This window comes from Crocodylus siamensis, chromosome 4 (genome assembly GCF_052110815.1).
Source record: "Crocodylus siamensis isolate JL-2025a chromosome 4, ASM5211081v1, whole genome shotgun sequence".
NCBI classification, from domain to species: domain Eukaryota; kingdom Metazoa; phylum Chordata; order Crocodylia; family Crocodylidae; genus Crocodylus; species Crocodylus siamensis.
The window spans coordinates 132,992,199-133,019,863 of NC_143398.1; the positions used below are offsets into that span (position 1 = coordinate 132,992,199).

Below are 27,665 nucleotides of genomic sequence, written 5' to 3' on the forward strand. Positions count from 1 at the left end.
TGACAGGCTTGCAAACAGTGCTGTAGCAACAAAGTTTGGTGTCTGAGGCAAAGCTCGCAGCAGCAGCCCACCCTCATGTTGTACACAGACCTAGGGGGCACACACCCTCCCATGCTTTCCCAGGAGTAAACACAGTGGTGGGAACCATCCTTCCCCTGTTCTTGTATTCCCCGAAACGAACTGCTCACGGCTCAATCCCATGCCCCAACCCAGCTGTGCAGCACATGTTGGCGCTCCTCTTCAGCGCCTGGGGTGGTCATCCTGCTCATCCTGCCCCCGTCTTGCTATGGCACTGCTTGCATGAAGACTTGTGGCCATGATAATCCATAACAGGTGAGAAACCGGATTTGTTTAGTAATATCTTTTATTAGACTAAGTGTATAATTGGGAGAAGTGTTGGGTGAGCTTTTGGGTACAAAATGTCCTTCCTCAGAGGTCACTCAAACTGCTGTTTCTTCACTGACCCATTCCCTTCTAGCTCAATCCGACCCCTATCTCAAGGTATCTAAAAGGGACAAACCTGTTCTGACTGACAAGCAGCCCCCCAACCTCAAAGTCCAAAGGAGGGCCATGCACATGATCAGAGGCCTAGAGACCAGATCATGTGAATGGAGGCTGAAAGACTGGGATTGTTCAGCCTGGAGAAGAGAAGACTCAGAGGGGACTTGATGGCAGCCTACAAGTATAATGCGGCACATATTGGGGCCTGGGGAAGCATCTATTCACTAAAGCCCCCCAGGGGAGGACAAGAAATAATGGGCATAAACTGAAAAACTTCTTTACAAGTTGAGTGCTGAAGGTTTGGAACAGGCTGCCCCCCCCCAGGGGTGGTAGTCACTCACCCTGGCAATCTTTAAAAAGTATCTTGTAGCCCATCTTGCTGGGGTCAGTCTTTCCTGCACATGTTCAGGAGGGCTGAACCTGATGATCTGTAAGGTCCCTTCCCGCCCCTTACAAGTATGAAACTATAAGATAGCCTTGAGTGCATGTGAGTGAGTACAAGAACCATTTGTTCCCTGGAAATGCACTGTTTGTGGTGAAAGACTTTAGAGGGTTGACATCCCCTATAAGAACATGGAAGCCCTGCTTTCACCAAAATCCAGCCACAAACCCTACACCCCTTGCCATGATTTTTGGCTGAGAGCACAGACTGAAACCTCCTGTTCCTAAAGTGGAGATGCATTTGAAGGAAGTGCAAGAAAATCTCCTACCATGGTCTTGTTCTGTGGGTAAATGCCAGGTGGTCATTCTGTTTTTATCAACCCAGGGTCTTTCACAAGCAGGGGATGAGCAGTTACCAAGCAGTAGACACCTGCTTTGGTGACAACCACAGTTTTTAAAACCTATTGTTGTCCTTGGCAACTAGCCATGTCCCTGCAGCTGGATTACAGCTTTTGGTCTAAGTATTATAGCAGCTGTGTAGAAAATATCTAATTATAATAATGCTGTGTCATCAGTTTGAGAATCCTGCTAGTGCTTAACGGATGCTTTCTATGCCTTTTTGGGGGGAAAAAAAAATCAGAACATTGAGATATGAAACTATTATTTTACTCCATATGAAGGAAGGGATCTGATTATTATCCAAACACCTAAGAAAGCCAAAGTGCTTGTTTCAACATTGTGGCTTAACATAACATCCATATGACAAAAAGAAAAAGGGGTAGAATGAGTTACATGCTTTGCATCTTGATGAAGTATACTTATGTTTGCCTTGTAGCACACAATAGGTGCTACAAAAGTTTGTTTGGTTTTTTTTTTCCCCTTTCCCTACACTGTTAGACTCTTCCAGTTTAGTCATGTGGCTAGGCAATTTGCCCCACCCCTTTATCTTTATAAAGCATAGCAGATCTTATAAGGAAGCGACAGGCTCTCTCTGTCTGACGGGCAACTCTGCTGACTTGCAAGCAAACTACTTGGACAAGAGTCTCTAAAGGCTTTTTTTTTTAACTTTTGCCTTCTCTTTTTGAAAGGACACATAGAAGATTGGCCTCGTCCTAACAAATCAGGGGGGAAAGAAAGAAGTGCTCAGAGGGAGACTTTAAAGCTTGGTGCAACTGGAGTGGAAGGTAAAAACAAAAGTAAGCTAAAAACATTTAATTCTGAACTTTTACTATCGACTTTCTGGTGGATTGCATTAGTATGTATCTCATTGTATGGATAACTGAAGCAGTGTGTATTTGAACTTAATTTCAACTTTAACAAAATGGAAGAGATGATTCACTCCTCTAAACAGAACTTACATTCATATATGAATTACCTTGTTGCCTGTTGCTTAAAAAAATGACGGGGCTAGATGGGAACAGTTGATCTCCCCCTGGGATTTAGAATTGAGAGCTCCTAGAAAGCTTTTAAGATATTACTGGTGTGTTTTTTAGAATAGCTCTATTTATCTACTGGAATGAGGCAAAGTGCTGCACTGACCTCTTGGAACTAGAACTTTTATCTGATCTTAAGAAAATTTGCCTCATGAATTCATCCAAAATGGACAACAGATCCACCATATTTGTGCTGTGAAACTGTCAGCTCTCAAAAGCCAGGCAACATGAGCCGGAAGGGCCAACTCCAAAAAAGAAGGCTTAGAAAAGGCACCAACGCCTAACTTTTAGGTGCTGAACCCAGAATGGAATCCAAAACCAGGAGACGGGGCACTTTGTCTCCCAATTCAATGTATAGGAGGAGTAAGATGCCTCAGCAGGGTAATCCAAGAAACTTGGAAGCTGTGCAAGAAGTCACATAGACAAAGTCAATAGGAAACACTGGGCACATCTACACATACATTAAGGCACTTTGTTCTAATGCACATTAAATTTAGTACCTCCAATGTGAGGTACTAAACAAATGCTCATTAGCCTGCCTTAATGCACAGTAACAAATGCACAGAGGTTTTAAGCAATGCTATGTGCAGTAGCCTATTTTACTGCACATTAGTGTAATCGCACAGGTTTTTACATGGGCCTTTAATGCTCAGTAAAATAAGCTACTGTGCATTAAAGCACACTTGTAGACATGCTCACTGAGTATAGGGGTGAGGTTGAACTCCAACCTCTCTGAAGTGTGCCTGAATCAGAGTTGCAAAGAGAAGCTGTTCTGGGCGCACAGTTGGTGTGGAGCTGCAGGTGTCCAGGAAGCCTGCAAGTCAAACAGGGAGGCTCCAAGCAAAGTCTGGCATCTGCCAAGCAGGAACTTTCTGGTCTGCAGTATTGGACAAAGGTGCCAACATTCTGCTTCTGTTCTTCTTGCTGCCTAGTACTTGCCTGAGCAATTCATCCTCCCTTGATCAGAAGAAACTTGAGTGTTTACAAATACATAACACTGATATTTCACTGCCTTCTCCTTTTCATTTTCTTGTCTCTGAATCAATCATAGACACCAGCATAGAACACTCTAAACATGAGCTTGTAGCCACTCGCACTGAAATCTATGGGGCAGCAAACAGATATCACATTTATCCCAGGACAAATGCAACCCTTATTCATTGTCCTGAAATAAATCAAAAACCCGTTCCTGGATAGGACATAGTAACGCTTTATCTTGGGATATTGCAAAGTACACCTGTACAGTTCCAGGATTGCATAACTGAAACAATGAGGAAAAAGCAGCACAACATTCAACTGCTCACTAAGTCCCGATCAGAAGGGTGATACATGTACATGCCAATTCTGGAATATTTTTTGTTCCTGGACAAATGCAGGCATGACTTACCAGGGACTAATACTAGAAACAGAGGCTGCATCTGATCTTGTAGCCCTTTCTCAACAAGGGTCATTAAATTTCCAAAAGCACTTTACATATAGATATGAATGTTTAATCTTCCTGGCCTGTGGACAATCTATATTTGCTTAATAATACTTTCCTTTTGACTGATTTAAATAAGTTTTCCAAAACCCTTGGACCTAAAATGTTGCTGTGTTCCAGTACAGAACAGAGGGAATTCTATATGTCAGTAATGAGTGAAATTAAACCTTTACCTGTTGGCTTAGTTATGCACAAAATAGTGGTACTATTTTAAGCGCTGGCTAAATCAGTACAGCTATGGTAGTGTGAAAACACTTTCAAACAAGTACACCTATGTACACTGGTATACCTTTTATTATTGTACAGCAGGTTTTCAAAATGAAAACAGCATAGGACAGATTCATATCAGGCTCATTATGTCCACACACAGGTTTATATAACTATCGTCACTCCCCCAATACAAATAATTACACCTTTTGACCTGTAAAATTTAGATATGTATATGCTGCTCATGAGTCAGCAATTCTCATAACACCCTAGTTAGAGACTGACTACTCACTGGGAGTTTTGTTGTTGTTTTTTTTTTTAAACCATGAATAAAAGGGATTGCTTAGATAATAGTGACACATGGTTGTGCTGTCTCTAGCTTGCCTCAGCTAGGAGGGATGCTTGTATATGGGGGGGGCAAAATAATATATAGAGTAGAGAAACTCGTAAGAGGTTTTTCTGAAGGGAATTCTGACAATCGCAAGGCCTCTCATTGAGGAACTTTGCCCAGTTCTGTGTTCTCTTACTTCAGGCAATGTACCTGTGTCCATGAAAGGAGATGGGCAAAGAAAGGCCCGGCATATGTCTCCCAGGGCAATTTTTATCATTACTTCTTGCGTCTTTTTTATGTACTGCCTTTTAAGTCTTTCTCTTTCAAAATTAATTTCAGAATAAGTTAGTCAAGGTTCACACATGGCCTGATAACTAGCGCAACTGGAAATTTGACTTTTTTTAAAATCCATCAATCACGTTTTTTAGATCTCTGCCTTCTCTCACATCCTTTATTTGTCCTGTTTAATCTGTAAACTCTTTAGGGAGAGACCATTGTCTCTCACTCTGGGTCTGACACCACTATAGAGTTAGCTGACCTTGAGAGACCAGCTTTGAGGTCACTCAAAGGAGAGTGGACACAATTGCAAAATGACATTCAAACTACTGGTCAGCACTGGTTCAATTGTCATGCATGTGGGGTTCAAATCCTTCCAGGGACGCATACCTGCTGGTTCTCTCTGCTACTGCAGTTAGCCAAGCTGTTCTATGAAGTTCCACAGTGGATTCTGGGAAAATGTTTGTCCTTTCTAGAGGCAAGGCAAAACTGTCAGAGGGTATTGAAGAACTAACAGCAGCCAGTCATGTAGCCCGTGTCTGCACAGAAGAATGGTTCCCAGGAGTGTCAGATATATGACCTGAGGAGCTGTCCTCCAGCCTTTGAGGCTTCTGGAGGGGCTCAGAATTGGGGGGGGGGCTGCCACCCAATTCCAAGGTACAGAACCCTGCTGAGGGGGCACGTTGGTGGCAGCAGGGTGAGCAATGGCAGTATTAATCCCTGCAGATCCCTGAGCTGAAATAGCTTAGGAGCTTGTGGTAGTTTAATGCCACTAAAGCTCACCCCATTTCTGGTGACGGGTCTGAATCTGGCTCACAAGAAGCCCCCATTGTCCAGATCCAACTGTAGAGCCAAGGGTGTCTGATCACCTGCTAGCACAAAGGTATGAGGCCAGCAAAGAGGAGTTGTTGGGCAAGTAGAGAGGTCCTTTTCTTTTTGTGTGGAGGCAGAAGCTGACTTAGAGGCAACACTCAAATTATAACTCATGTTAACTATACACTGAAAATGAACCCAAAGGCTAAATACAGACAGTCAAAAAGCCCAAGGCTGAATTGATTTAATCTTCACAGGTTAATCCAAGCTGCATAGATTGATCTGATAAGTAGGCAAACAGACATTCATTTTTTTGATTCCAGAAATGCAGCCACATGCCTGCAGTGGCCCAGGCCAGGAACCAGGGAGGTTGCTAGAGCATGTCTTCCTGCTGGGCTGGAGCAGACAGCCTGGACCAAAGCTAGCTAGCCCACCCTCTGAGGGAGGGGCTTGCAGGGGAGGTGCAAAGCATCCAGGGGGCGGAGAACTTGAATCTGGAAGGGATCTGGGACGGAAGTTCAATAAATTAATTTAACCTAAATCAGTTAAACCTAGATGTGGTATCAGACTTACCTTAAACCAGTTTCAGCCATTTTGAAAGTGGTTTATATGCACTGAACTTCTGTGTTACAGATTTTTGAGCCGGTTTCTGATCACTTATACCGGTTTGTGTAACTTCTGTCCCTAGCCAAAAGGTCCAGACGGTATCTAGAACACAAGGCCTCACTTCAGTTGGTGACTGAAAGTGGTATACCATACTGCAAATAGATGTAAGGAACATAAATTTGAGAAAAAGAAAGGTGCTTTTTCTCTGAAAAAAAACCCCCCAAACAACCTTATCTTCAGGGAAGTTAAAATATTGTGTTCTTCTCTCACAACAGATTAAGGAGGCAATAATACAAATCTCAAATCCCACACATTACTTCACCTAACTTCAGCCTACAGAAATCAAGTCAAGTCACTAATACCATAAAATTGGATTAAATCCTGATATTTTTAACTGAAACTCTATTTCACGGGGTGTTTGTTTCTGATTGTCATCCTTGCATTACTTTATCAAATTTTTTTATCTGAAGCCATAAGTACTAGAAGTTCTACTAGAAGTGGAGCGTCTGACACAATCTTCCAATAATAGCAGCTAGGGCTTAGAGCAGGAGGAAAAGCCCTGTATATCATGGGACTTGCAGGCTCTTTCCTCTTTTCAGTATCTGCTAAGACCTTAATTTAGTTCCCTTTCCTGCCATCTGCAGTATTTGGCATGCCTAGAGTGAACTAGAAATGTTCTTCCTTGCACTCTTCAGTTCAATGGTTCTCAATATTTTTATATCCAAGAAAACCCTTTGAAAATGCCAGCTCTTAGCTTTCACTCATGTTTTGACTACAGAAAAAAAAATAGAATAATTCTTCTGTTGCAAAGAACTCGAAGACCACAACAGGTCAGTTTTTGGTGCTGTAGATTCCTACATGTAATTTCTGGGTTTACTTTGAATTATGCGTAGGTGTTTGCACACCTAACAGTGTAGAACCCTTCAAAGGATCTCATGAAACCCCAGGGTACCATGGCACTTGAGAGCAGCTAGATCAGGTTTATCCTATATGCTTGGGCTGCCATAAAGAGCTGTGATTCCATAACAAACCTAGCCATGCTGGCAGAAGCTCCAACAGCAGATGCAGTCATACTTGGAAAACTCTGTTTATCAAGAGAGCCTGTTTTGCTCATTAGGGTTTTCTTACTATCCTGGTGCAAAGCTCTGGCTACTTTTGTCCCCACCAAGAATACTTTGCTGGTGTACAGCATGTCAGCATTTGAACCCCAGCAAAGTGCCTTTATTGTACCCCTGGACTTTAAACCATATCTATGAAAGGAAAAAAAAAAAGGGGTGGGGGGGGGGAGGGGGAGTAAAACCCAGATGCATCACAAGGTTAAATTTCTTACCTGATGGGAGTTTGCAAATCAGCAGGTGGTATACAGAACAGCTGCACCGCACCACAGAAGTGCCCCAGGTGCTTTGACGTCAAAGGGGCCACTTTTGCACATAGTTCCAACTGATCGGTGAAGCAGCACCCTTTGAAGTAAAAGCTACAGGAAACAGCCCAGCGACTTGTCTTCATCTTGCAAACAGCTGTGAACCACCTGGATACAAATGAAACTGGGTCTCTTGTAATCTTCCACCAACCAAAAATGATACTCATACAAAACATACATGTTGACCACGCACGTGAAAAACAGTGGTGCATGGACACCCCCATGCCCCTTCTCTCCCCCCTCCACCCACCACAACAGACTTACCAGCTGGAGGCAGCTGTTTCCAGCATCCTTGAGGCTTGCTACCTGTTTAGTGTATGGCTGAATCTCCATATTGGGCTGAATCTTTTCCAAGTTGATTTGGAGGCTTCCAATTGGTCTCCTGATTTAGATTCAGGTTCAGAGATTCAGCTGCCAAACTGGGCCTAATCTCCTCTGAATTGAACCGGCTACCAAAGCTTTGCACGGTCCTAGTGCGTAGCTTGTTTGCCTATGGCCCGCTAAAGGGTTAATCCAGCCCTGCTTCCATGTAGAAGGTGAAAAGGATAAGACAGGAATATATGATTTGGAGAAGGAGCAGGGAAAAGTGTACATCCAGAGAGTACAGCCTTATGACTATTTCCTGCATTGTAGAGGTCTAAACATGTTTTAAATTGGAGCAGCCCCTGGACTGCTCTAGCACACGCGATGGGGGCAGAATAACCAGATCCCTGAGTGCAAAGGGCAAGAGCAGAGTAACTGGAAACCCAGGGCCTTGTGCTTGCCTCTTTCTCCTTTTTCTCCCTCATTTTAGATTCTCTTGCAATTTTCTTGTATTCATTCCTTAATTTTTAGATGTATTTTCAGTTTCAAGATCCTCCTTTCCACTTAGTTCAGCTGGTGCTTAGCAGGCTTATCTTCCTGATGGGCCTTCAGTTTCAGTTGTGGCCCTTGTTCTAAGAACTCAATTCTAAATTGCTTGTCAAATACACTTAGGTTTGTGGTGTACTTAAGTTGGTGTATAATGTATTTTATGAGTCTGCCTGCCTACTGCTGAGGAGTTTGACCAAATGGCTACTTCTTGTAGATGGAGACTAGTGACCTTTCTCTTCCTATTTTCAACTGCCTCATTTATGCCCAGTAAACAGTTTTATGTTCAGACTCTTTCATATTCCCTCCACCTCCCCCATTAAAGTGAAATTAACTGAAATAAACCTCAAGCAAAAATCCTGTTTGGAAGGGCAGCGGGGAACAGTTTGCTCTATGCATTTTTACCTTTTAGAATGTGCTAGTAGAAATTGTCTTAAACAGTATCATACTTTAAGAAAAGGAAACCATGCATGTGCAATTAGTTTCTACCCTGAACCCACAATGACTACGGAAATTCAGAGAGGCTCTGTGTGGATCTGTATGCCTAATGAAGTGGGAGAAGTCAGGTGACTTACTATTTTGGGCAAGCCTAGGAAACCACACACAGGCTCAGTCCAATGACTTACTGATTTGAACAAATGTGGGAAATGTATATGTGCTGTTTCCTTCTTTTTCCTTCCTAGCCAGGGCATGTATCCTACACTTCCTCCTTTTTTCCTCTTCCACAACCCAACCAAATTCTTTCCACTTTACTTTTTTCAGCAGCTTTTCATTTCTGCATATATTCTTATGTACTGCTGAGCTCTCTTTGGACTTGAAAAGATTCCAGTGGTTTCCCAGACTCTAGAAATTTCCCAAAGCAATGGCTGAAACACATTTTTCCCTTCTGAAAAATAGAATGGAAGGCAAGCTTTAATATCTGTCCACAGTCTGGGGGGGAGTAGCGGCAACTGTGTATTTGCAAAATAGTTTTCAACCAAATGTTTAACAGTCACATTTGTCTGATTCTAGGCCTAGACTGTTAGGCATTTTTGCAACCTTGGGTGTGTTTTGCCTTCAAAATCTATCATAATGTGAAAGCACTTTTTCCTTTATATGCAACAGTATAGCTAAAGGGTGGGGAGGCTGACTAGGGAACCAGCCCTAGGGACCAAGTTAAAGTCCCCAGAAAGTTCAATAACAACAAGAATGTTATCAAAAATAATAGCATGAACTTGTCACTGTAGTTAATACAAGTCTTGTGATCAGTGATTTGCTAGAGACAAAGCAGCATCTTGCTACAGATGATTTCCCCAATCTTGTCAGTCCTTCACCCCCAACATTGCCTGCCCCCACACAGAAGGACAAAGAGGCTGATGGTTCCCTTTTTTTTTCCTAATGTGTGAAAGGAGTTACTGTCTGTCTCAATCAGGGAGGAAGAATACCTGCTGTGTACTGGGCTTTCTGTACAGCATCCTGAGCGGTGACCCAACCACTGAGTTCCCTTCCCTTTCCCTCTCCCAGACAGAATGAGGTATATCCTACCAGGGTAGATGTTTAGGGCTATATCAGATGGGGTAAGTCAGCCTAGCTTTATTGATTTCAGGAGGCCTGTGATAATTTATATCACCTAAAGAACAACCCCTAAATAGCCAAGGTAACAATTTTAAAGGCTGTGGGTGAAATTAATGAATGGCACAATAGTCTATCTTCAGAGTAAGTAACTAATCTCAGGCTACCTTGCTTTGGGGTTATTAGCTTGACTTTCTTCTCCCCCTCCTTCAAAATAGCAGTATTAAAAACAGAAATAAAACTAATGTATTTCAGTATTAAGTTGCCAGGCACATACTCAGATAGTTTGTGTTTCTAGGAAAAGATATTAAAAAAGAAGCCTAAAGAAGTTAAACATCTCCTATTGAATTCCCTAGCTGGGCACCTGTTTGTAAATCCTATCCAAATACAGGATCAATAACGCTCCTGTTAGATCAACACAATATCCAAATGCCAGCATGAAAGCCAGGCAGAAAACTGTAATCTGTTTGCTTTTACGTGTGTGTGAATCTAGTATCTGTTTCTCTTCTGTGGAGTATAATTGGATGTCTGAAGGTTTGGCGTTTTCCTTCCCCGTGGAAAATAAATAGGTGGTAGGTGTTACGTGGCTGGCAACAGCTGCCACTCTTGCACCCCCTCCTAATTGGGCTCCTGGAGCTAGTGCCCTAGTCACCCCCTGCTTATTACACTACTGGGTAACTTTATTTAGGTTTGTATATGCTCATGGTTGAATGGAGGTAACTGCAAGCAGCACACAGCTAATTTTTGCTTTCATGCAAATACCCAGCTGCCAAGAAGCAGCTTCTTGTCAAGATTTGACTGTAAGTAACAAGATTTAAAGCAGGAAGCAAGCTTTAGGTGTGCCGTAGGCAAGAAGAACCACAATACAAGAGCAGCATTTTTTCCAAGCGTAAAAGCCTGCCTGCATACTAAGAATTTACAGGACTATGTAATGTTGTCATATGGTGCCTTCAGAAGTAGGAGTGGCCACACAAGCAAGAACCTCCCTTTGTCTCCAACTTTCTACTAAAATGCCCAAAGGCCATAGCAAACGTGTACCACAATCCTGCTTAATCTGTTATCTAGAGAGCAACTGTTCCATTGTATTTTGGCCTCTTTCTTTCAAGAGATTTGTTGCTTATAGCAGTTAGAAGGGAAATTAAGTTAATGTAAAGCACAAATGAGGAAGTCTTTTCAAGTTAAAAGATTGTATCATGGTAAACTGTAATGGATCGGGGAATAGGAGGGCAGTGTGTGACTGATGGAGCACCAGGTCCCCAACTGAGGACATGTGACAGCAGTTCTATCTTTCTAACTCAGGATGCTGCCTTAAAAATCATAGGATTTAATCACAGAATTAAAAAAAAAAAAATTAATGTGGTCACTATATGCTTCTTTCCAACCCTCAGATTCCATTTTCAAACCTCTGCAGCTCTGAGAGTGCAGGAATCTTTCATTTGATTTCTGTCTCGGGCACCCAGGGACTGAATTAAGAAGTGGGGATTTCAGTAAAACTGCAAAATGGCATAAAATTTACATTTAAAAATACAAGGTTTAATGACAGCAATCTGTTCAACTCTACTGAACTCTAAATTGATGGAATCCAGTCTGGATTGCAGGGAAATTAAAACCTGTCTACAATGGAACCTGTAAAATTTGGAAATCTGCTCAAGCCAGAAAATCTATACTGTTCTTGCATGTTTTGTGGGGAATTATGTAGTATATTTAATCAGTATAACCCTGATTTAAGCTATCATGGAATTAGAAAGGAAATTTGGGGCCTATTGATAGAATTGCCTTGTATGTCACAGACAGTAATTACTGTGTGTGTGATGGAGTATAACCCCCAAGCATAGCAGAGGGCTGGGAAACTCTCCCTGTAAGATAGGAGAACAGAACTTTTTTTTTCTGGTTAGGTATCATCTGTCTTGGGTTTCACTGTACATTTCATTTTTGCTGACAGTGGACTAGAGAATGCGCTCTTCCATACTGTGCCTTCAGTAACTGAAATGTCTTCTCCTGGCAGATCTTTGAGGACCTTATAAAACTGTAACCCCCTTTCCTATTTTCTTTAATATACCCAAGCATCCTCCCTGAATATTGCCTGTGTCATCTAGTATGGCCTATCTCTAAGCTTATTGTAATGCCACTCGTGTTTGGAACAGCCTCACTGTTTGGCATCTTTCAAGGTCTTTTTTCCATTTCCTCAAAATACTCCTAAAAACCTGCCTGGTCCCAAGACACATCCCAGCAATAACAGCCACATTCTATTCTACTTGTTCATAGATTGTTAGGGGCTGGACGGGACCTTGCAGATCATCAGATCCAGCCCCCCCTGCTCTAGGCAGAAAGACAACTGGGGTCAAGTGACCTCAGTGAGGTGACTGTCCAGTCTCCTCTTGAAAACCTCCAGGATAGGTGACTGTACCACCTCTGGAGGTCATTTATTCCACAGTCTGGACATCCTAACTGTGAAGGAGGTTTTTCTGGTATTAAGCCTGAAGCAGCCTTCCAGGAGTTTGTATCCATTGGTCCTGGTCTTCCCCAGGAGTGCCCTGGTGAACAGCTGTTCACTGAGCTCCTGATGCACTTCTCTGGACCCTCTCAAGCTTTTCCACATCCTTACTGAAGTGCAGCAATCAGAACCGGACACAATACTCCAACTGCGGTCTCACCAGCACTGAGTACAGCAGAAGTATCACTTCCTTAGTTTTACATGAGATGCATCAGTTGATGTATGTCAGCATGTTGTTTGCCCTGCTGGCCACCAGATCACACTGATGGCTCGTATTTATGTGGTGGTCAATCATTACCCCAGGTCCCTTTCAGCTGTGGTACAGGTCAGGCCGTCGCCTCCGAGCCTGTATGTATGTTGAGGGTTGTTTGCCCCCAGACAGAGCCCCTTTATAGTTGGAAGTGTTAAACTTTGTCTGGTTCTGGTCTGCCCAACTCTCGAGCCTGTCTAGGTCTGCATGTATCAGCAACCTATCTTCTGGCATGGCCACACTCCCTATAACTTGGTGTCATGCACAAACTTGGCCAGCGAGCTTTTCACTCCCTCATCCAAATCATTGATAAAGATGTTGAAAAGCACCGGTCCAAGCATGGACCCCTGGGGAATACCACTGGCCATTTTGCACTGGAACAACACAGATCCATTCATGAGAACTCTCTGGGTCCTATCCTGTAGCCAGTTTCCCACCCACTGAACCATCAAGCAGCTAAGCCCACAATCTTCCAGTTTTCCCACAAGGATATCATGGGATACTAGATCAAAAGCCTTTTAGAAGTCTAGGTATATAATGTCTCCCATGGCCAGGTGGTACGAGACCTGGTCGTAGAAGAGGAGATTGGTAAGACAAGACCTACCCACAACAAAGCTGTGCTGGCTGTCATTCAGAATCTTACCTTCCACGAGCATACTGCACATGGATTTTTTTTAATGAGCTTTTCCAGGATATTCCCTGGGATGGAGGTTAGGCTGATTGGCCTATAGTTGCCTGGATCCTCCCTCCTCACCTTCTTAAAGATGGGCACAATGTTGGCCCTCTTCCAGTCATCAAGGATTTCCCCTGTGCGCCACCAATTCTGAAAGAGCTTTGCCAGGGTATCTGTGATGACCTCAGCCAGCTTCTTCAGCTCTCTCAGACGGAATCCATCTAGTCCTGCTAACTTATAGATGTCTAGCTTTTCTAGTTGGTATTGCACCCGCTCAGCATACACAGTGGGGAGACTGACAGTCCCGGCATGCCCCCGATGAGCCTTATCTCATTTGACTTTCCCCACAGTTTGGTTAAATCCTGAAACAAAGTGGGCATTCAGGAGTTTGGTTTTTTCCTGAATGTCAGTTACCAGCTGTCCTGAGGTGTTAAGCAGGGACCCACACTTCCATTTGTTTTCCTTCTGTTGCCTACATACCTAAAGAAGGACTTCTTATTGTCCTTGGCTCCTGTGGCTAACCTAAACTCAGTGGCTGCCTTGGCTCTCCTGATCATTTCCCTACAAGTGCTGGCCACTAAAGTATAGTCCTCCTTGAGGGCCTAGCTTCCACTTTGTGTACACATGCTTTTGGGGGGGTGGTTCTTTTCTTTTTTAAGAGGACTGTAATGTTCCTATTAAGCCAGGAGGGCTTGCCAGTCCTCCTCCTAGCTTTTCCTCTTTGCAGGACTGGTTTTCTTTTGTGCTTCGAGGATCATGTCCTTGAGCAATGGCCACTCTTCATGGACCCCATTTGCCTTCTCTTCCCGGTCGGTCCCTCATCACCTCCCCTACTAATGCTCTGAGCCTGTCGAAGTCGGCATTCTTGAAGTCCAGGACTTCAATCCTGCTGGTTGATTTGTCGACCTTGTGGCGGACAGCAAACCTGATAATTTCATGGTCGCTGTTGCCCAGGTTACCCTCAGTGTTAAAGCCAACACCAGGTCCAGGAGAGCATTGCCTCTGGTTGGCTCTTGTACTTTCCAGGTCAGGAAGAACTCCTCGATCAGTCAGGAAACTGTGTGAATGATCTGACTTAGCCAAGTGCTCCTCCCAGTCTGTCTGGGTAATTGAAGTCACCCATGACAACCAAGCCCTTTGCACCCATGGCCTCTGTCAGTTCTCAAGAGAAATCCAGATCCAGCTCCTCCCCTTGCTTTGGTGGCCTGTAGTGAATGCCCACAGTTAGGTCTCTCTCACCCCGCCCCATAACTTGACCCAGAGGGTTTCGAGCTGCTTATCTTTGGAGCCAATGTCAGCCTCCAGAGAGGTGTACTGCTCTCTCTCAGAGCTCTACCCCTCCGCCTTTTCTCCCTACTATCCCTTCTGTGCAGGGTGTAGCCCTCTATGACTACACTCCACTCATGTGAGGAGTCCCACCAGGTCTCCATGACCCCTACCAGGTCATATTGCCCACTAGAGAGCAGGAGGGCTAGCTCCTCCTTCTTGTTCCCCAGGCTCCTGGCATTGGTGTGCAGGCAGCTGAGACCCTCAACTGACACCCTTGTTTTCTTGAGATGCTGTGGGAGAACTGATTGGTTAGCATATTCAGAAACCGTTATCTTGGTGTCCTCCACAAGGGAGCTTTCCTGTTTGCCAGCGTGAAGTGAATGCCACGACTGTACTTTCAAAGTGTATGTGCATGTATGTGATTCTGCTTATTAAAAGTTCCAGTTGCAAGGCACAACATACACTTGAATCAATATATGAACAATAATATGTCTTAAAGGAAAAAAGTCTATTACAACCATCTCTTATACTAAACAATTTTTGAAGAACTAAACTAGGATAATCAAAACCCTTTTAAACGCAACAGGACAGGAAATATACTATAATAATTCCCACCACAGGATGGCTTCTTCCACAGGTCTGTTATTACTTTAAGTCACACACACATGTCTAATATTGCATTCTTTAAAAAAAAATGCCCTGATATTTTAACCAGATGCCATTTGGTATTAATTAAAGCAGTCTGTCCCCTAAGCTACTAACAAGGAATGTCTTTGCAGGGGAAAGGATGAGTTCACCCACTGATGTCAGCATGGAAGAAATCCCTCTGGAAGATGAAGATGAAGGCAGCATGGAATACAAGGTTGTATTGGCCTTTGCCCAACGGCGATTGTCCGCTAGCAAATACAAGCAACTTCTGGAAAAGGGGGTAAAGACAGAAAGAGGATTTCCCCAAGACCAAGGAGAAATGGAAAATGTTCCTCAAGCTCATAAGACCAAGAAAAGCCACAAGGTGTCCATCAAGGACAAAAAGCCCACTACCCTAAATAAAAAAAGAAGGTCAAAAACATCTACCTGGAAATGCCGGCTTCTCCCTTCCTGTTTGAGAAGAGAGACAGAAGAGGGCCTCCAGCAGCCATCTGCCAACCAAGATGATATGAATGGACTGACCTTAAGTACAGCAACAGCCGGTGGGAGTGCTGGTGCTTCTCCAGGGCCAGAAGGTGAGTGCCCATGAGAGAATATAGGATTTTGAAAAAGGGAGTGGCGGGGGGGAAGTGTGCAGATGGTGAGGTGGTGCATCATCACATAGAACACAACACACTTTTTTCCAGTTAAAAATAAACTAGAAGCTTTACTAGGGGCCTAGGGTGATACTATTCAATTTTAAAATTTTTTAAATTGATGCAAAAATGAACAAAACTTTATTGGAATGAGTTAGAAACAGCCTGCAAGACTGTGAAATAGGAGGTACATTAGTAGGAGCAGCTAATAGACAGCAGAATTGCAGTAGGCAAACTAGCTTGATTAATGGAACATCAAGACCATTAAAAAGAAGAGGGTCATTAACACCTGTGGAATGAAGAGTTTAGAAGGAATCAGATTTTAATGAGCCATGAAATCTAGTGACTCTCTTACTGCTGCCTGAATAGAAATGCTGGTGCCACTACTAGGCTGTTGGCTTTAAACTTTGGATGGAGCAGGAATCAAAGAGGGGTGCAAGTGCACCAGTGCACCTCCCCTTAATCTGCCTCTGACTGCCTGAATGCTCTTGCTAGTTCATTCCCCTCTACCCACTTGGTTTCTGTTTCTCTCCTTTTGTTGACTGGTCAGCCTCTAAGTTTTTTTCCCCGTATTTGTTTTAATGCATTTTATGCTAGCTGTTTTAGTTTTCTTAACTAGGAAACAATTGCTTGACCATCCTCACTGCCATTTACCTCCTTTCACGTATGGTAGATTCATGCTTCTTTATACTGTGAACTCATCTTGCTGCCCATGACTATCCTGCCACAATAAAACAGCTATACAGATCTGGTTTTCCAAGTGCTGGTGCAATATCTCTGATACCTGGCCACAGGATGTAATGAACACCAATGTAAAACAACCCAATAGTAGGACTACCAGTCCTGTGTAAGACCAGAAAGAAAGGACTGTGAAGGTCTTCTCACAGGGGAGGGATTCTTCCCTTCATCAACACTCAAGAATGACAGAAGGCTTATTCATGGGCTCTGTCCATCTGCAGAGCTAAGGCAATGCATGCGTGCACCACGTTTCGATCCTTTCTGCATTCTTAGCATGCCCTGTGCCCTGGCATGTTGGCTCAAATGTAGCTTTGTTCCAAGTCTTCCCTCACTTCTCCCACACAGGTCTCCCACTACAGGTCCTCCACTGCAGAATCCCTTTGAAGAGTCCCTTAGTGAGGAGGCAAGGGACGATAACAATCTAAGACGGGTAGATTCTGAGACAATCTCCATGGAACCACAGAGAGGAGTGGGACATGGATTGCCCCTCAGCAAAGGGTCCTGTACCTACAAAGGTTACTGGGAGGGGGAAACCCTGCTGCAGAAGTGGCTGGCCTATTCTTGGCTGCACAATAAGCAAGAGATCTGTTTGCCCATGTCAGCCTTCAGATTCAGGGGGCCTTTCTTGGTTCATTATTATCCATAATTTATTGCATCTTCAAAATCCAAAGATCCCCATACCTTTCTATAAGGTGTTGTGTTGATTCCACCATGTCTCCCTGGAGAACTAGTTTTTTGCTCTGAAATACGAGAGTTGAGAAATGGTAATAGGATGTTCTGTAAAATTTCCACACTGGTTTGGCACAAGTAAGATAATATAGAAGTTATGTATCCAAGATATTGTTCTTGGATATCGTCTAAATTCTCCTAAACACCTTGAAGCAGCTCCCAACCAGCAACTCCCCCAGATGTCAGACCTCCTAGCATCTTCCAGTTGAATTCTCTGCCTATATCCCTCCCTCCTATCCCTCTTGTCAGGAATAAGTGGCACCAACCTGAATAATCTCTAGTTGCCACTTGTCTACCTGCACGTGCCTTTTTTTTTTTTTTTTTTTACTTCCTTCCTAGACATTGAGACAAATTGTTTGGCTTTTCTGCTTTAAAAACGTGATGCTCCTTTTACTGTACTGTTATAGTTCGCCAGAAGGTGGCAGTATGACCCCAACTAAAAATATCATTTGGAAAGGCTTTCCTTGAAGGAAGTGTTGGGCCCAGAATTCAAGCTGGTTATGTTTGAGCAGATTGCTGAGCCAAAGCCTAAGGCATTTAATGCGTGTTTAAGGCAATGGTTCTCACTCTTATTAGACTCAAAGCACCCTTCAGAATGTGCCAGCTCTTTGTTTTCACCCCTCTTTTAACTATGGAAAAATAACAGCAATTTTTCTGTGGTGAAAAACTCAGGAAAAACCGCAACAGGTCAGGAAATTTTGAAACTCTGGATTCCTGTTTGAAATCTCTGCGTTTATCTTGTGAATTATGTGCAGGTATTTACATACCTAACAATGTTAATATTTTGCAACACCTTGGTTGAGAATTCCTGGCTCAGGCATTCTACAGAAATGGAGCATGCTTTTTGAAATCACTGGCATGTCAGTCCTAGAGTTTGCCAGCTCACAGCTGAATGGATGAATCCTTGGACTGAATTTTTTCCAGAATTGGGTACCTAATTTCATATTTAAGTCATGGAAAACTTGGCTTGTTTTTGTTGTTTGGAAAGGTGCTGACCACCCAGCAACTCCCAGACAAAGTGTTTATAAAACTCCAATCAGTGCTGGGTCATCCAGGACAAGGTGTGAAAGTGGTTGTTATTAACCAAGGCACTCCACAATAGAGGTCCTATGTAAATTGTACACACACACTGTCTGCTGGTAACACAGGAACTGCCATCTGGTTGATCAGGGCTAAATGCAAAATGAGTTGCTGCTGGAAATTGCTCTCTTGTGACAGCAGCTATTCCTCCTCACTTAGCTAGCATGCAGTACCAGTCTGGCTCACCTGTCTGAGCTGATGCCTGCAGCTCAGGAAGGTCCTGGATGAAGTCTTGGCTGCTGTAGGTAAGCAAGGCGAACTGCTGGGCCAAAGAACCCTGTTGTTGCACTTGTCCACAGCAATGTCTAGTCACATAAGGCATGTATGGCTCCATGCTGATGTAGACAGGCTCTGAACTGAAACTCATTTGGTTTCTCAAGTTTGGGCCCAGTCTGGAGAAAGGAGGGAGAGATTGTTATAACATATTACAGGTATATTTCATAAAGCTGGGCATGACCCATTCATTACATCAAGACCAGTTTTTGCATGGCCTCTAATTGGGGGCGTGGCTATAAGAGTTTGGGGAGCATTGTGGGGGTGTGGTGCACCTTCAAAATTATCCATGCGACTCTGAACAATAGCAAAATCTATCACTGGACTTCAGCTTTCTCCACCATAGGGCAACTGTGGGCACAACAGGTAGAATCTTGACTCAACTGCTTTGAGGGCCTAACAAGGAGGTGGCTCTTCTTTTCTTTCTCTCTCTCCTCCCAGCTAGGGCAGAGACCATCAACCATGTTGCAGACAGACTTGTCAAGATAGTTTGTTCCAAATCACCATCAGATTCCTCAGGAGTGGCATTCAGAACACTAGTGGATACTCCAAGCCTAGAAGAAGATGGGAACGGCACTGAAAAAGGTAAGACTGAGAAGGTCCACTGTGGTCTACACAGTATCTCTCTCCGAGCATGAGGATACATGGTCACACCGCCCCTTCCAGCTGGTATGATTAGTTGTTGATGGGGAGTCACCACTCATGAGGAGCTGAATTTAGTTTTATTTTTTCTGGGTTTTGCTTCATTGTTCCCACTTTAGAAACCTCTCCTGGCACTATTGTTAATTATTTGTGTTGCAACAGGCCCCAGAATCCCCAGCTGAGTTTAGGGTTCCTTTTTATGGGTACCATATGCATGTTAAGTAGCAATCTTACTGTGGTTGACTAGCCATTGACAGTCCCTCAATTTAAGGATGACCTCTCCCATGGCTCATTGATGGGTCTTGAGATAACTTGAGTCCAATCCTGCCACAGGTTAATCTGCAGAAGATGCTGGTCTTTCCTCAGGGGAGAGTACAAGTGTGGGTTTCCTCTCCTTTTCCATCCTTCACTGTCTCTTCTCTGCTTTGAGGGCAAGGTGCTTCACATTGAAACAGGCTGCCACTTGATTGAGGATGCAGCATTATTGGGGTCGGTCAGCAGCCAGCTCTTCCCAACTTTTTGATGGCGACATTCATTTTCTTGGGGTATGACTTCGATGTGAACTTTGTAGGATTTCCTCTGGCCACTGTCATCTCAGGCCATTACTAAGCTGAGAGTAGAGCACTTGTTTTGGGAGTTGAGTCAGGCATCTTTCTTCAGTGCACACAAGGGTGGCTCAGTCACTGACATATTTAAGGTCAAGAACGGTTGTTTCATCCTCCAAACAAAACAACTCGGATTGAAGAGCCCTCCATCCATTCAGGACTTGGTGTTAATTCCAGAAAGAAGGCAGTCCTTAATACAAACCAAGATGACTGGAGAATCCAGAAAACTGGAGAACAGAGTTGGAGCGAGGATACATCCTTGCTTGAGCCCAGTTTGGATGACAAATGGATCTGTCTCTGATCTGCCTCATAGCAGTTCATAGATTTCATAGACATTAGGGCTGGAAGGGACCTCGGGAGATCATCGAGTCCAGCCCCCTGCCCAAAGGGCAGGAAGTCAGCTGGGGTCATAGGATCCCAGCAAGGTAAGCATCCAATTTGCTCTTGAAGGTGTTCAATGTAGGTGCTTGAACCACCTCCGATGGCAGACTGTTCCAGACGTTGGGGGCTCAGACAGTAAAGCAATTCTTCCTTATGTCCAGCCTGAAACAGTCTTGAAGTAGTTTATGACCAATCGACCCCGTCATCCCTTGGGGCGCTCTGGTGAACAAATGTTCCCCCAGATACTGGTGGTTACCCCTGATAAACTTATAGGTGGCCATCAGATCACCCCTGAGCCTGCTCTTTTCCAGGCTAAAGAGCACCATGGCTCTGTTTTCCTGACCTTCTGATCATGCACATGGCTCTTCTCTGGACTCTCTCAAGCTTCTCCACATCCTTTTTGAATTGTGGAGCACAAAACTGGATGCAGTACTCCAGCTATGGCATCACCAAAGCCAAGTACAAGGGGAGAATGACATCCTGGGATTTGCCTGAGAAGCATCTATGGATGCAAGCCAGCGTTTTGGTCACTTTAGTAGCTGCAGCATCACATTGCAGGCTCATGTTCATCTTTAGAAGCCGTAGCATCGCATTGCAGGCTCATGTTCATAGTCCTGAGGCTCCTCCAATACCGGTTGCAGTCATCTGGTGGTGGAGGAGCCTCAGGACCTTGATATACTTTTCAGGATATCCAGGTTTGGCTAGTACTTTCCACAAGGCTTCATGATTTATGGAATCAAAGGCCTTAGTAAAGTCAACGAAGGCCATATACAAGTCCTGAGGTTGTTCCCAACACTTTTCTTGGATCTGCCAGGCAACAAAGATCATGTCAGTTGCCCCACAGGATGGTCTGAAACCACACAGATTCTGGCAGGACTTCCTCAGCAACAAGTAGAAGACTGTTCAGGGGATGCAGGCAAGGATTTACCCTGCCATGGAAAGGAGGGTGATACCTTGATAGTTCCTACACACACACTTTCTTGAAGAAAAGAGAGTCTATGCATCTCTTAGGCATCTCCTTTCTTGAAGATAGTCGCAATGTTGCACTGGCACCTCCTTGACTGTTGTTATTATTAAAGCCCATGATCAAATGGATGTCCATATCATATGAGCCATGTGAGGAACCGATGACTGGTGGACAGATTGCTGTCTTGTCAGATCCATTATGAATATCTGACTTTCTCCAAAACACCAAAAACAATGTGAAGGACTCAACACCAAATCTCTTCAAGACCCAAAGGTCTGTAAGGTTCTCCCAATAGTGTCTCCATGAAAAGCTGTCTGCCCCATCCACAAACGAAGGCAACGTTGAAGAACTCCAGAAGAGGTTTAAAATCACCATCCATATGGCCTGTGCTGAATCCACTGGCTATACCACCCATCAACACCAAGATGGGTTCGATGAGACGATCCAAGCCCTACTTGACCAGAAGAGAAGGGCTCATTCTGTTTGGCACCATCTCAGCAGAAGCAGATATATCAGCTCCTCAGTGCTGAAGCTGAAAGGAAGATATGAGAATCAAAAATGAGTGGTGGCAAGATAAAGCCAAGGAGATCCTGCTGTATGCTGACAAACATGACATACATGTAGCTTTTTCCAGGCAATGAAAGCCATCTGTGGTTCAACTGCCTATGATTCTACTTTCCTGCGATTTGCAGGATGAGTTAACACTCCTCAAAGACAATTAATCTATCCAAGCCAAATGGAAAGAGCACTCTTAGGCACTAGTGAACCAGGAGTTGACTGTAACAGATGCCACTATTGAATCTGTCCCTCAACACCCTGAAGGGACATCCCTTCCCAATCTTCCTATCCTAAAAGAAGTGTGGCATGCCATCAAGGAATCCAAGAACAATGGTAGCATACCAGCTGAAATCTAGGATGCTGGTGGCAAGGAATTGCTACTAAGTTTCCACTAATTTTATTCCTCAAATTTGAAACAATGAAGAGATTCCTGGGGGCCTGAGGAATGTTACCATCATTTGGCTAGCATAGCAGGACCTGTAGCTCAGTTGGGACCTCCAAGTACCATTGCTATACAAATATATAATATTGACCTTTAAAATCTAATACAACCTGACAGGGAGAGGGTGGGAGGAGAAACAGAGGCAGAAAGAGGTCACAACAGGCTGGGGTCAGTCAAGAAAAGAACCATTGGCCTTTGATTCCAAGGCTAGTGTCCTATCACCTGGGTCACACTGCTTCTGCTAGAGTTGGTGCCTCTATCTCCAATGTAACTGCACTGATTGCAGAGCCCATTGGCTATGCTATAAAGCAGGATCACTTTGTTTTTTCTATGGTCTCTGTAAGAAGTTCATTTTCCTCACCCCAGACATTTAGCATATTGATTGGTTGTTTTGTTGTGTTTGGTTTTTTTTGTCAAGCAAACCCTCCATAATAAGCAGTGCCTAGCAGATGTTGTTCCTAAACTGAAGGTTTAGGGATCCTTGGAGTTCAAGTACTCTGGTCGTTCTCTTCCTCAAAGAGGATAGGGTTTGTAGAGAGAGTAAGACCCAGTCCCTAACTCCTTCTCACATCCTCACTAGAGCTAAATTGTGGAGAGATGGACCGCTCGGTAAAAAAGAACATCTCTTATTCCAGACTCTTTTCTCAGCACCTGCTTAGGGTCTGGCTGCAGAGCTGTCATTGTATAATTCTGTTTGACTCAAGTCAGAAACACGGGAATCACTTGATCACTTGTTTGTTGTAGACTCCAAAGTAATTCCTTGAAGTCTGTGGGCATGTCCACACATGTGATTAATATGCAAGAATAAACTCCAGAACATATTGATCTAGAAGTTATTCATGTACAGCATGTAGAGCCTAGTTGGAGCAGCCCAGAGTGGCAGAGAACCTGGGGGTCAGCCTGCCAGCCCAGGGCTGCTCTGACTGGGCTCTATGTGCTACAGAGGGGCTGGCTGAGGCAAAAGGGTGTTTCAGCACTGGAGCTGCCTGCCAGCTAGCCCCACACTGAAGCAGCCTGTGTCCCAGGCAGACGGGACAGCATCTCCATGTGTGCTACTGCACACAAAATACTCTGCAGCAGGGTAGTACTTTTTATTTATAAATACTACCTTGCTACAGTTTTAGTTTTGTGAGCCCTAATAGGGTCGCATGTGTAGACACCAAGACATTTAATGCAGAGCTAATTAGTCAACTGTGCAGTAAATGTCTCATGTGGACATGCCATTACTTGTATTCTGCTGGAATAAACTGTGTCTTTTTTTTTATTTCTTCCTTTAATAGATGAAGAAAAGATAATAGAAGCAATTGTTGATTTGTTAAGAAAATCAGGAGATGAACTGGTGACAAAGGTAAACATTTCATTTTTAACATACCAATCCTGAGTCTATCAGTTAGAGTGGAGCATAAGATTTTCCATTACTGAACCTATGAATCTCTGATAGCTCCCATAGTGAGTGGCAAGGGTGGTAGGGTTTCTGTCTCCCGTGAAGGCCTACCATGTCACACCCTAGAATCAGTGGGATAAACATACACAGTGTAATTATCTCCCTACATGCATAATCATGCATAGAGTTTTTTCCAACGCAAGTCCCACTGATTTCAAAGAAGATTATTCATACAACTGTCTTGAGTAAATTGGCAGAACTGTCCCCTAAACCTAGAAGTACAGGTTTGTAGAGAAATGTGCCAGGCATATTTGCTTTTCTTGAACTGCATTCTATAGATAGTGTTGATGGCATATTTCCAGGAAACACTAATGTGAACTCTACATTTCCAAGCCCCCCACCGCCCAGTGAAACCCCATTATGTTCATTGGTCTAGCTTGAACTGACTATTCTTTATTCTTATTTTCAGTTGGAACAGGACAGGACTTTCCATCAGCGTGTCATGGATATGTTCTCCTATGCCTTTTTCAAAAAAGTCACTGATCAGTTCTTGGAGGATGTCCCAATGGATTCTATAAAAGAGGATGAAGACAAGATCCAATACACTAAAGTTGCTTTTGCACTAGAAGTCGCAACTAGATTTACAGCTGTGGACAACCATCCTATGAATCTGGTCCTGGGGTTTGGATCAAAGTACCTCAAAGAACATTTTAGCCCATGGATTCAAAACCATGGTGGATGGGTATGAGTTGTTGTTTGGTTTTTTTTTTCTCCCCTCCCCCTAGGATTGGAAAATAACATATTTATAAGCTATTCATTTCCTATGCTGAAAACAGTTAGAAAATTCTGTGAGTTAACTATCAGTTAGAGGGCATGAGTAGACAGGTATGAAATTACATAACGTAATGAGCACCTACTTGTGAGCCCGAGAGTACATCAGGATCTGTGCATCTATAATCCTTCATCCTATGATGTGATCTTGAACCCTTATGATGCACATCACAACATACTATGTCTCTTAGTTCCTCTTGATCTCAAGTTCCCCCACCACCTTCCATGCTGCCATTTATAGTAGGAACATGTTTCCACTTTGACAGTGCAAAGGAGTATTTGGCTTCCTTCACATCCTTCATCAGAAGCCATTTTTGCAAAGTTTTCCTAGGCTAATCCTCTTACCAAGATGTTTCCCTTGATGAGATATTGGTCCAAGTATCTCAGTTGCCTGAATTTGACTGCAAGTCCCTCACTGCTTGCCTTTCTGTGTTCTGTAGAGCAGGGGGTTGTCACTATAAGCTATGCATCTCCTTCAGTCAGGAGGACTTGTTGCTCAGCAGTAGAGGCATCCTTTGCACTGAAGCACATTGGGAGCATCTCAAATGGCTGCAGGGGTTATAGGCACTTCATTTATCCAGATTCTTTTCTTCTCTTACAGGAAAAGGCTTTGGAATTGCTGAATGAGGAAGAAGTAGAATAAATTTGATTCATTCTTCGGAGCTTTGGCAGCTAATCCAACCTAAAAGTGAATTGAGAGAGAGAGAGAGAAACTTTGACCTTCCTCAAACCTGGGGATAGGATTGTTCTTCAAGCCACGTGATGCAGAAATATTCTCTAGTGTGTATGAAAACAAGACTTGCTGCCTTTCTTGTGACGAACAGACACCTCATACCATACAGGAAATGCAACATTTTAGCTTCGTTAATGTGAATTCTGGTGGGATGTTTGGTTTTTTGGGGGGTGTGGGTTAGCAGAGTTGCTTCCCAATATTTCCATGGACACATCATTAAAATATGCAATCATGAACAGATTATGGAAATGGGACCAGCTTTGCTATAGAAGTTGTAATGTTAGATGCTGATAGTGCTTTTGTGCTGTTATCACACCACTCTGAATCACATTTAGCTGCTGTTTGTGCATGCATGGCTGTGGACTCTCTCCATTTGGAGTGAAAGGTCCCAGTGATTTCAGTTGAAGGGCTTTCATAGTGAGAAGACCTATTCTCTTCAGACCTTTAGCTCTGTTCTCAATGTTCACCCCTAGAAAGATCAACTTGTATGAGCATTTCTAACTTAGCCTCTCTGTTATAATTTACTACCCCCCATGCATATAATATACATTATTCTCATAAGCATTAATTTGGCTAACAGAAAACTCTCAGAAGGGCGAAGTTAAGGAAAGTTAAAACTGTCCTCTGACCAATAAAGACAACTATTTGTTGTAGCATTTAAAAGAGAGCCATCTGCCAGGGAAACTGTTCCCAATATTGCTATTTGATTTGTAGCCCATTTGGCTGATATTTGTTTAATTGGAAAAAGGAGGAATTTAGATCCTTAGGTGAAGTTATAAAATTTCTTTCTCTCCCTAGTAAGTGACTCCATCTGTAAATGGTTACACTTGGTGAAAAGACTTGGGTGTCCTTTCATTAGGGTCAGGAGAAACATTGGTAACCATTAGATGAAGGCAACAATGTATTAAAAATTAATCTGAATGAAATTAGACCACTCTCAATTCTTTGTTAAATATGTTGGTCTTTAAGAGTGAGTGAGGACTGATAGGAGGCAAAACTAACTTTCTAATTAACTGTGAAATTATGGTACGTAACAAACACTGGCTGCTCTCCCTGAGAGTATATTGATAAGGCAGGAGATAGTGACATAAGGAGAGCAGTAGAGGCAAATTTTTGATGAGCATTTCAAATGTACACCAGAAGTCAGGTGAGCTATAGCCTAACTTTTATATCTTAAGTGACTAGTGATTTATGCGGGATGCCAAAAATGGTAGCATTTCTCCTCTGAAAATCAGGTTGTCTAATGTATATCAAATTGGGTACCTACAATAGCTAGTCACTTTCCGTAAGTTAGGATTCATACCTACATTTCCTAATCCTAGATGTTTGAAATGCTCTGAAAATATCCAGCCATGTTTCTATCTCCCTTTTTGCCCCTTCTCATGGCATCTTCTGTATAGGAAACTAGACTGTGACAATCCTTCTATATTACAATGAGTGTCTAGTGCTACAAGCAGGGGCAAAACTAGATTGTAAATGTAAAGGGGAAGCCATAATAGTTTCAAATCAAGATACACTGACCGTTTCACAAAGCCAGATCCTCAACTGCCGTGGCTGAGCCACGTCTACCTCATCATACCAGCTAAGGATTTGGTTCTCAGTATTAGACTACTGAAGCTTCCTGTTTCTGTGCTATGTCTGACTGGCTGACAGAATGTCAGTCATTTTGTCTACTGAACACTGGTGTTGCAAAGTAAATTTTTTTTTTTTTTTTTGCACTATTAACTCAGTTGATTCATGAAACAGGCATAGTGAACCAGGCTTCAACACTAAAGCAAAAAAAGTACAACTCCATGGTAAATGTCCTACACTTGTCTCTAATCCACTATATGTTTTAGCTAAAGACCAGCTTTGTAGTACATAAACTTTTGCAAGTTGGCTGGATTCTGACTACTGGAAACCATACTTTATTTTATTTTATTTTACCTTATATTTTCCTGGTTTCACTACCCATTAGTTGGTAAGCAGGGTATGGACCTTTTGTTGTGTGTTTTATTGCTTCAAGGTAACCATCAGGCCTACCTGCACATCTGCCTTTTCTTTAGTTTGGTGCTACTTTGGGATTAGCACAGATCTTGGATGGAACAGTCAAAACTTAGCCATCCAAACCAATATTCAGCTGTGTTTTATTTTGCACTGTGCTGCTGAGCTGGGATGACTTACTTACTTACTTACGTAGCATTAGAGTCCAATATGGAAAAGCAGCCAAGTGAACTGTTTCTTATTTAAATGTTCTTCCATTTGCCATCCACATCACTTCATTTGAAGTGCAGCCTATTCCTTTTTATCTCAGGGATGCATGGTAACCTTCTTATGCTGAGGATGATGGCTTTGACCCACTGGAAGAATAGCATGTAAAGTTGTACACTGATGCCATTGAAACTTGATATTGCTATTACCTAGAATTAATTGACAAAATCCTATTGGCGGTCCAGTCTGTTATCTGCCTCAAATAAAACAGCGCAATAAAACTACTTAGTTTTCT

At 43.2% G+C, this 27,665-nt stretch overlaps 1 protein-coding gene and 1 long non-coding RNA gene across 3 annotated transcripts; one reads left to right on the forward strand and one right to left on the reverse strand.

Moving 5' to 3' along the window:
• The first annotated feature begins 1,190 nt into the window (after positions 1-1,190).
• On the forward strand, positions 1,191-27,665 carry BCL2L14 (BCL2 like 14). Of its 2 annotated transcripts, none has more exons than XM_090043830.1 (6): positions 1,191-2,066; positions 15,314-15,757; positions 19,079-19,222; positions 23,513-23,580; positions 24,086-24,358; positions 25,049-27,665. In XM_090043830.1, the coding sequence occupies exons 2-6, from the start codon at positions 15,322-15,324 to the stop codon at positions 25,088-25,090; spliced, it is 963 nt and encodes a 320-aa protein (XP_089899956.1). In that variant the 5' UTR covers positions 1,191-2,066; positions 15,314-15,321; the 3' UTR covers positions 25,091-27,665. The 2 variants fall into 2 exon arrangements, with proteins under 2 accessions (XP_089899956.1, XP_089899955.1); XM_090043829.1 differs by having other exon boundaries at positions 1,192-2,078.
• LOC149866520 (uncharacterized) lies at positions 2,163-18,936 on the reverse strand. Its single transcript, XR_016441913.1, has 5 exons — positions 18,913-18,936; positions 18,551-18,756; positions 7,359-7,556; positions 5,996-6,130; positions 2,163-5,081 (listed from the first exon to the last, which is right to left on the reverse strand). It is a non-coding gene; the product is annotated as an uncharacterized LOC149866520 (long non-coding RNA).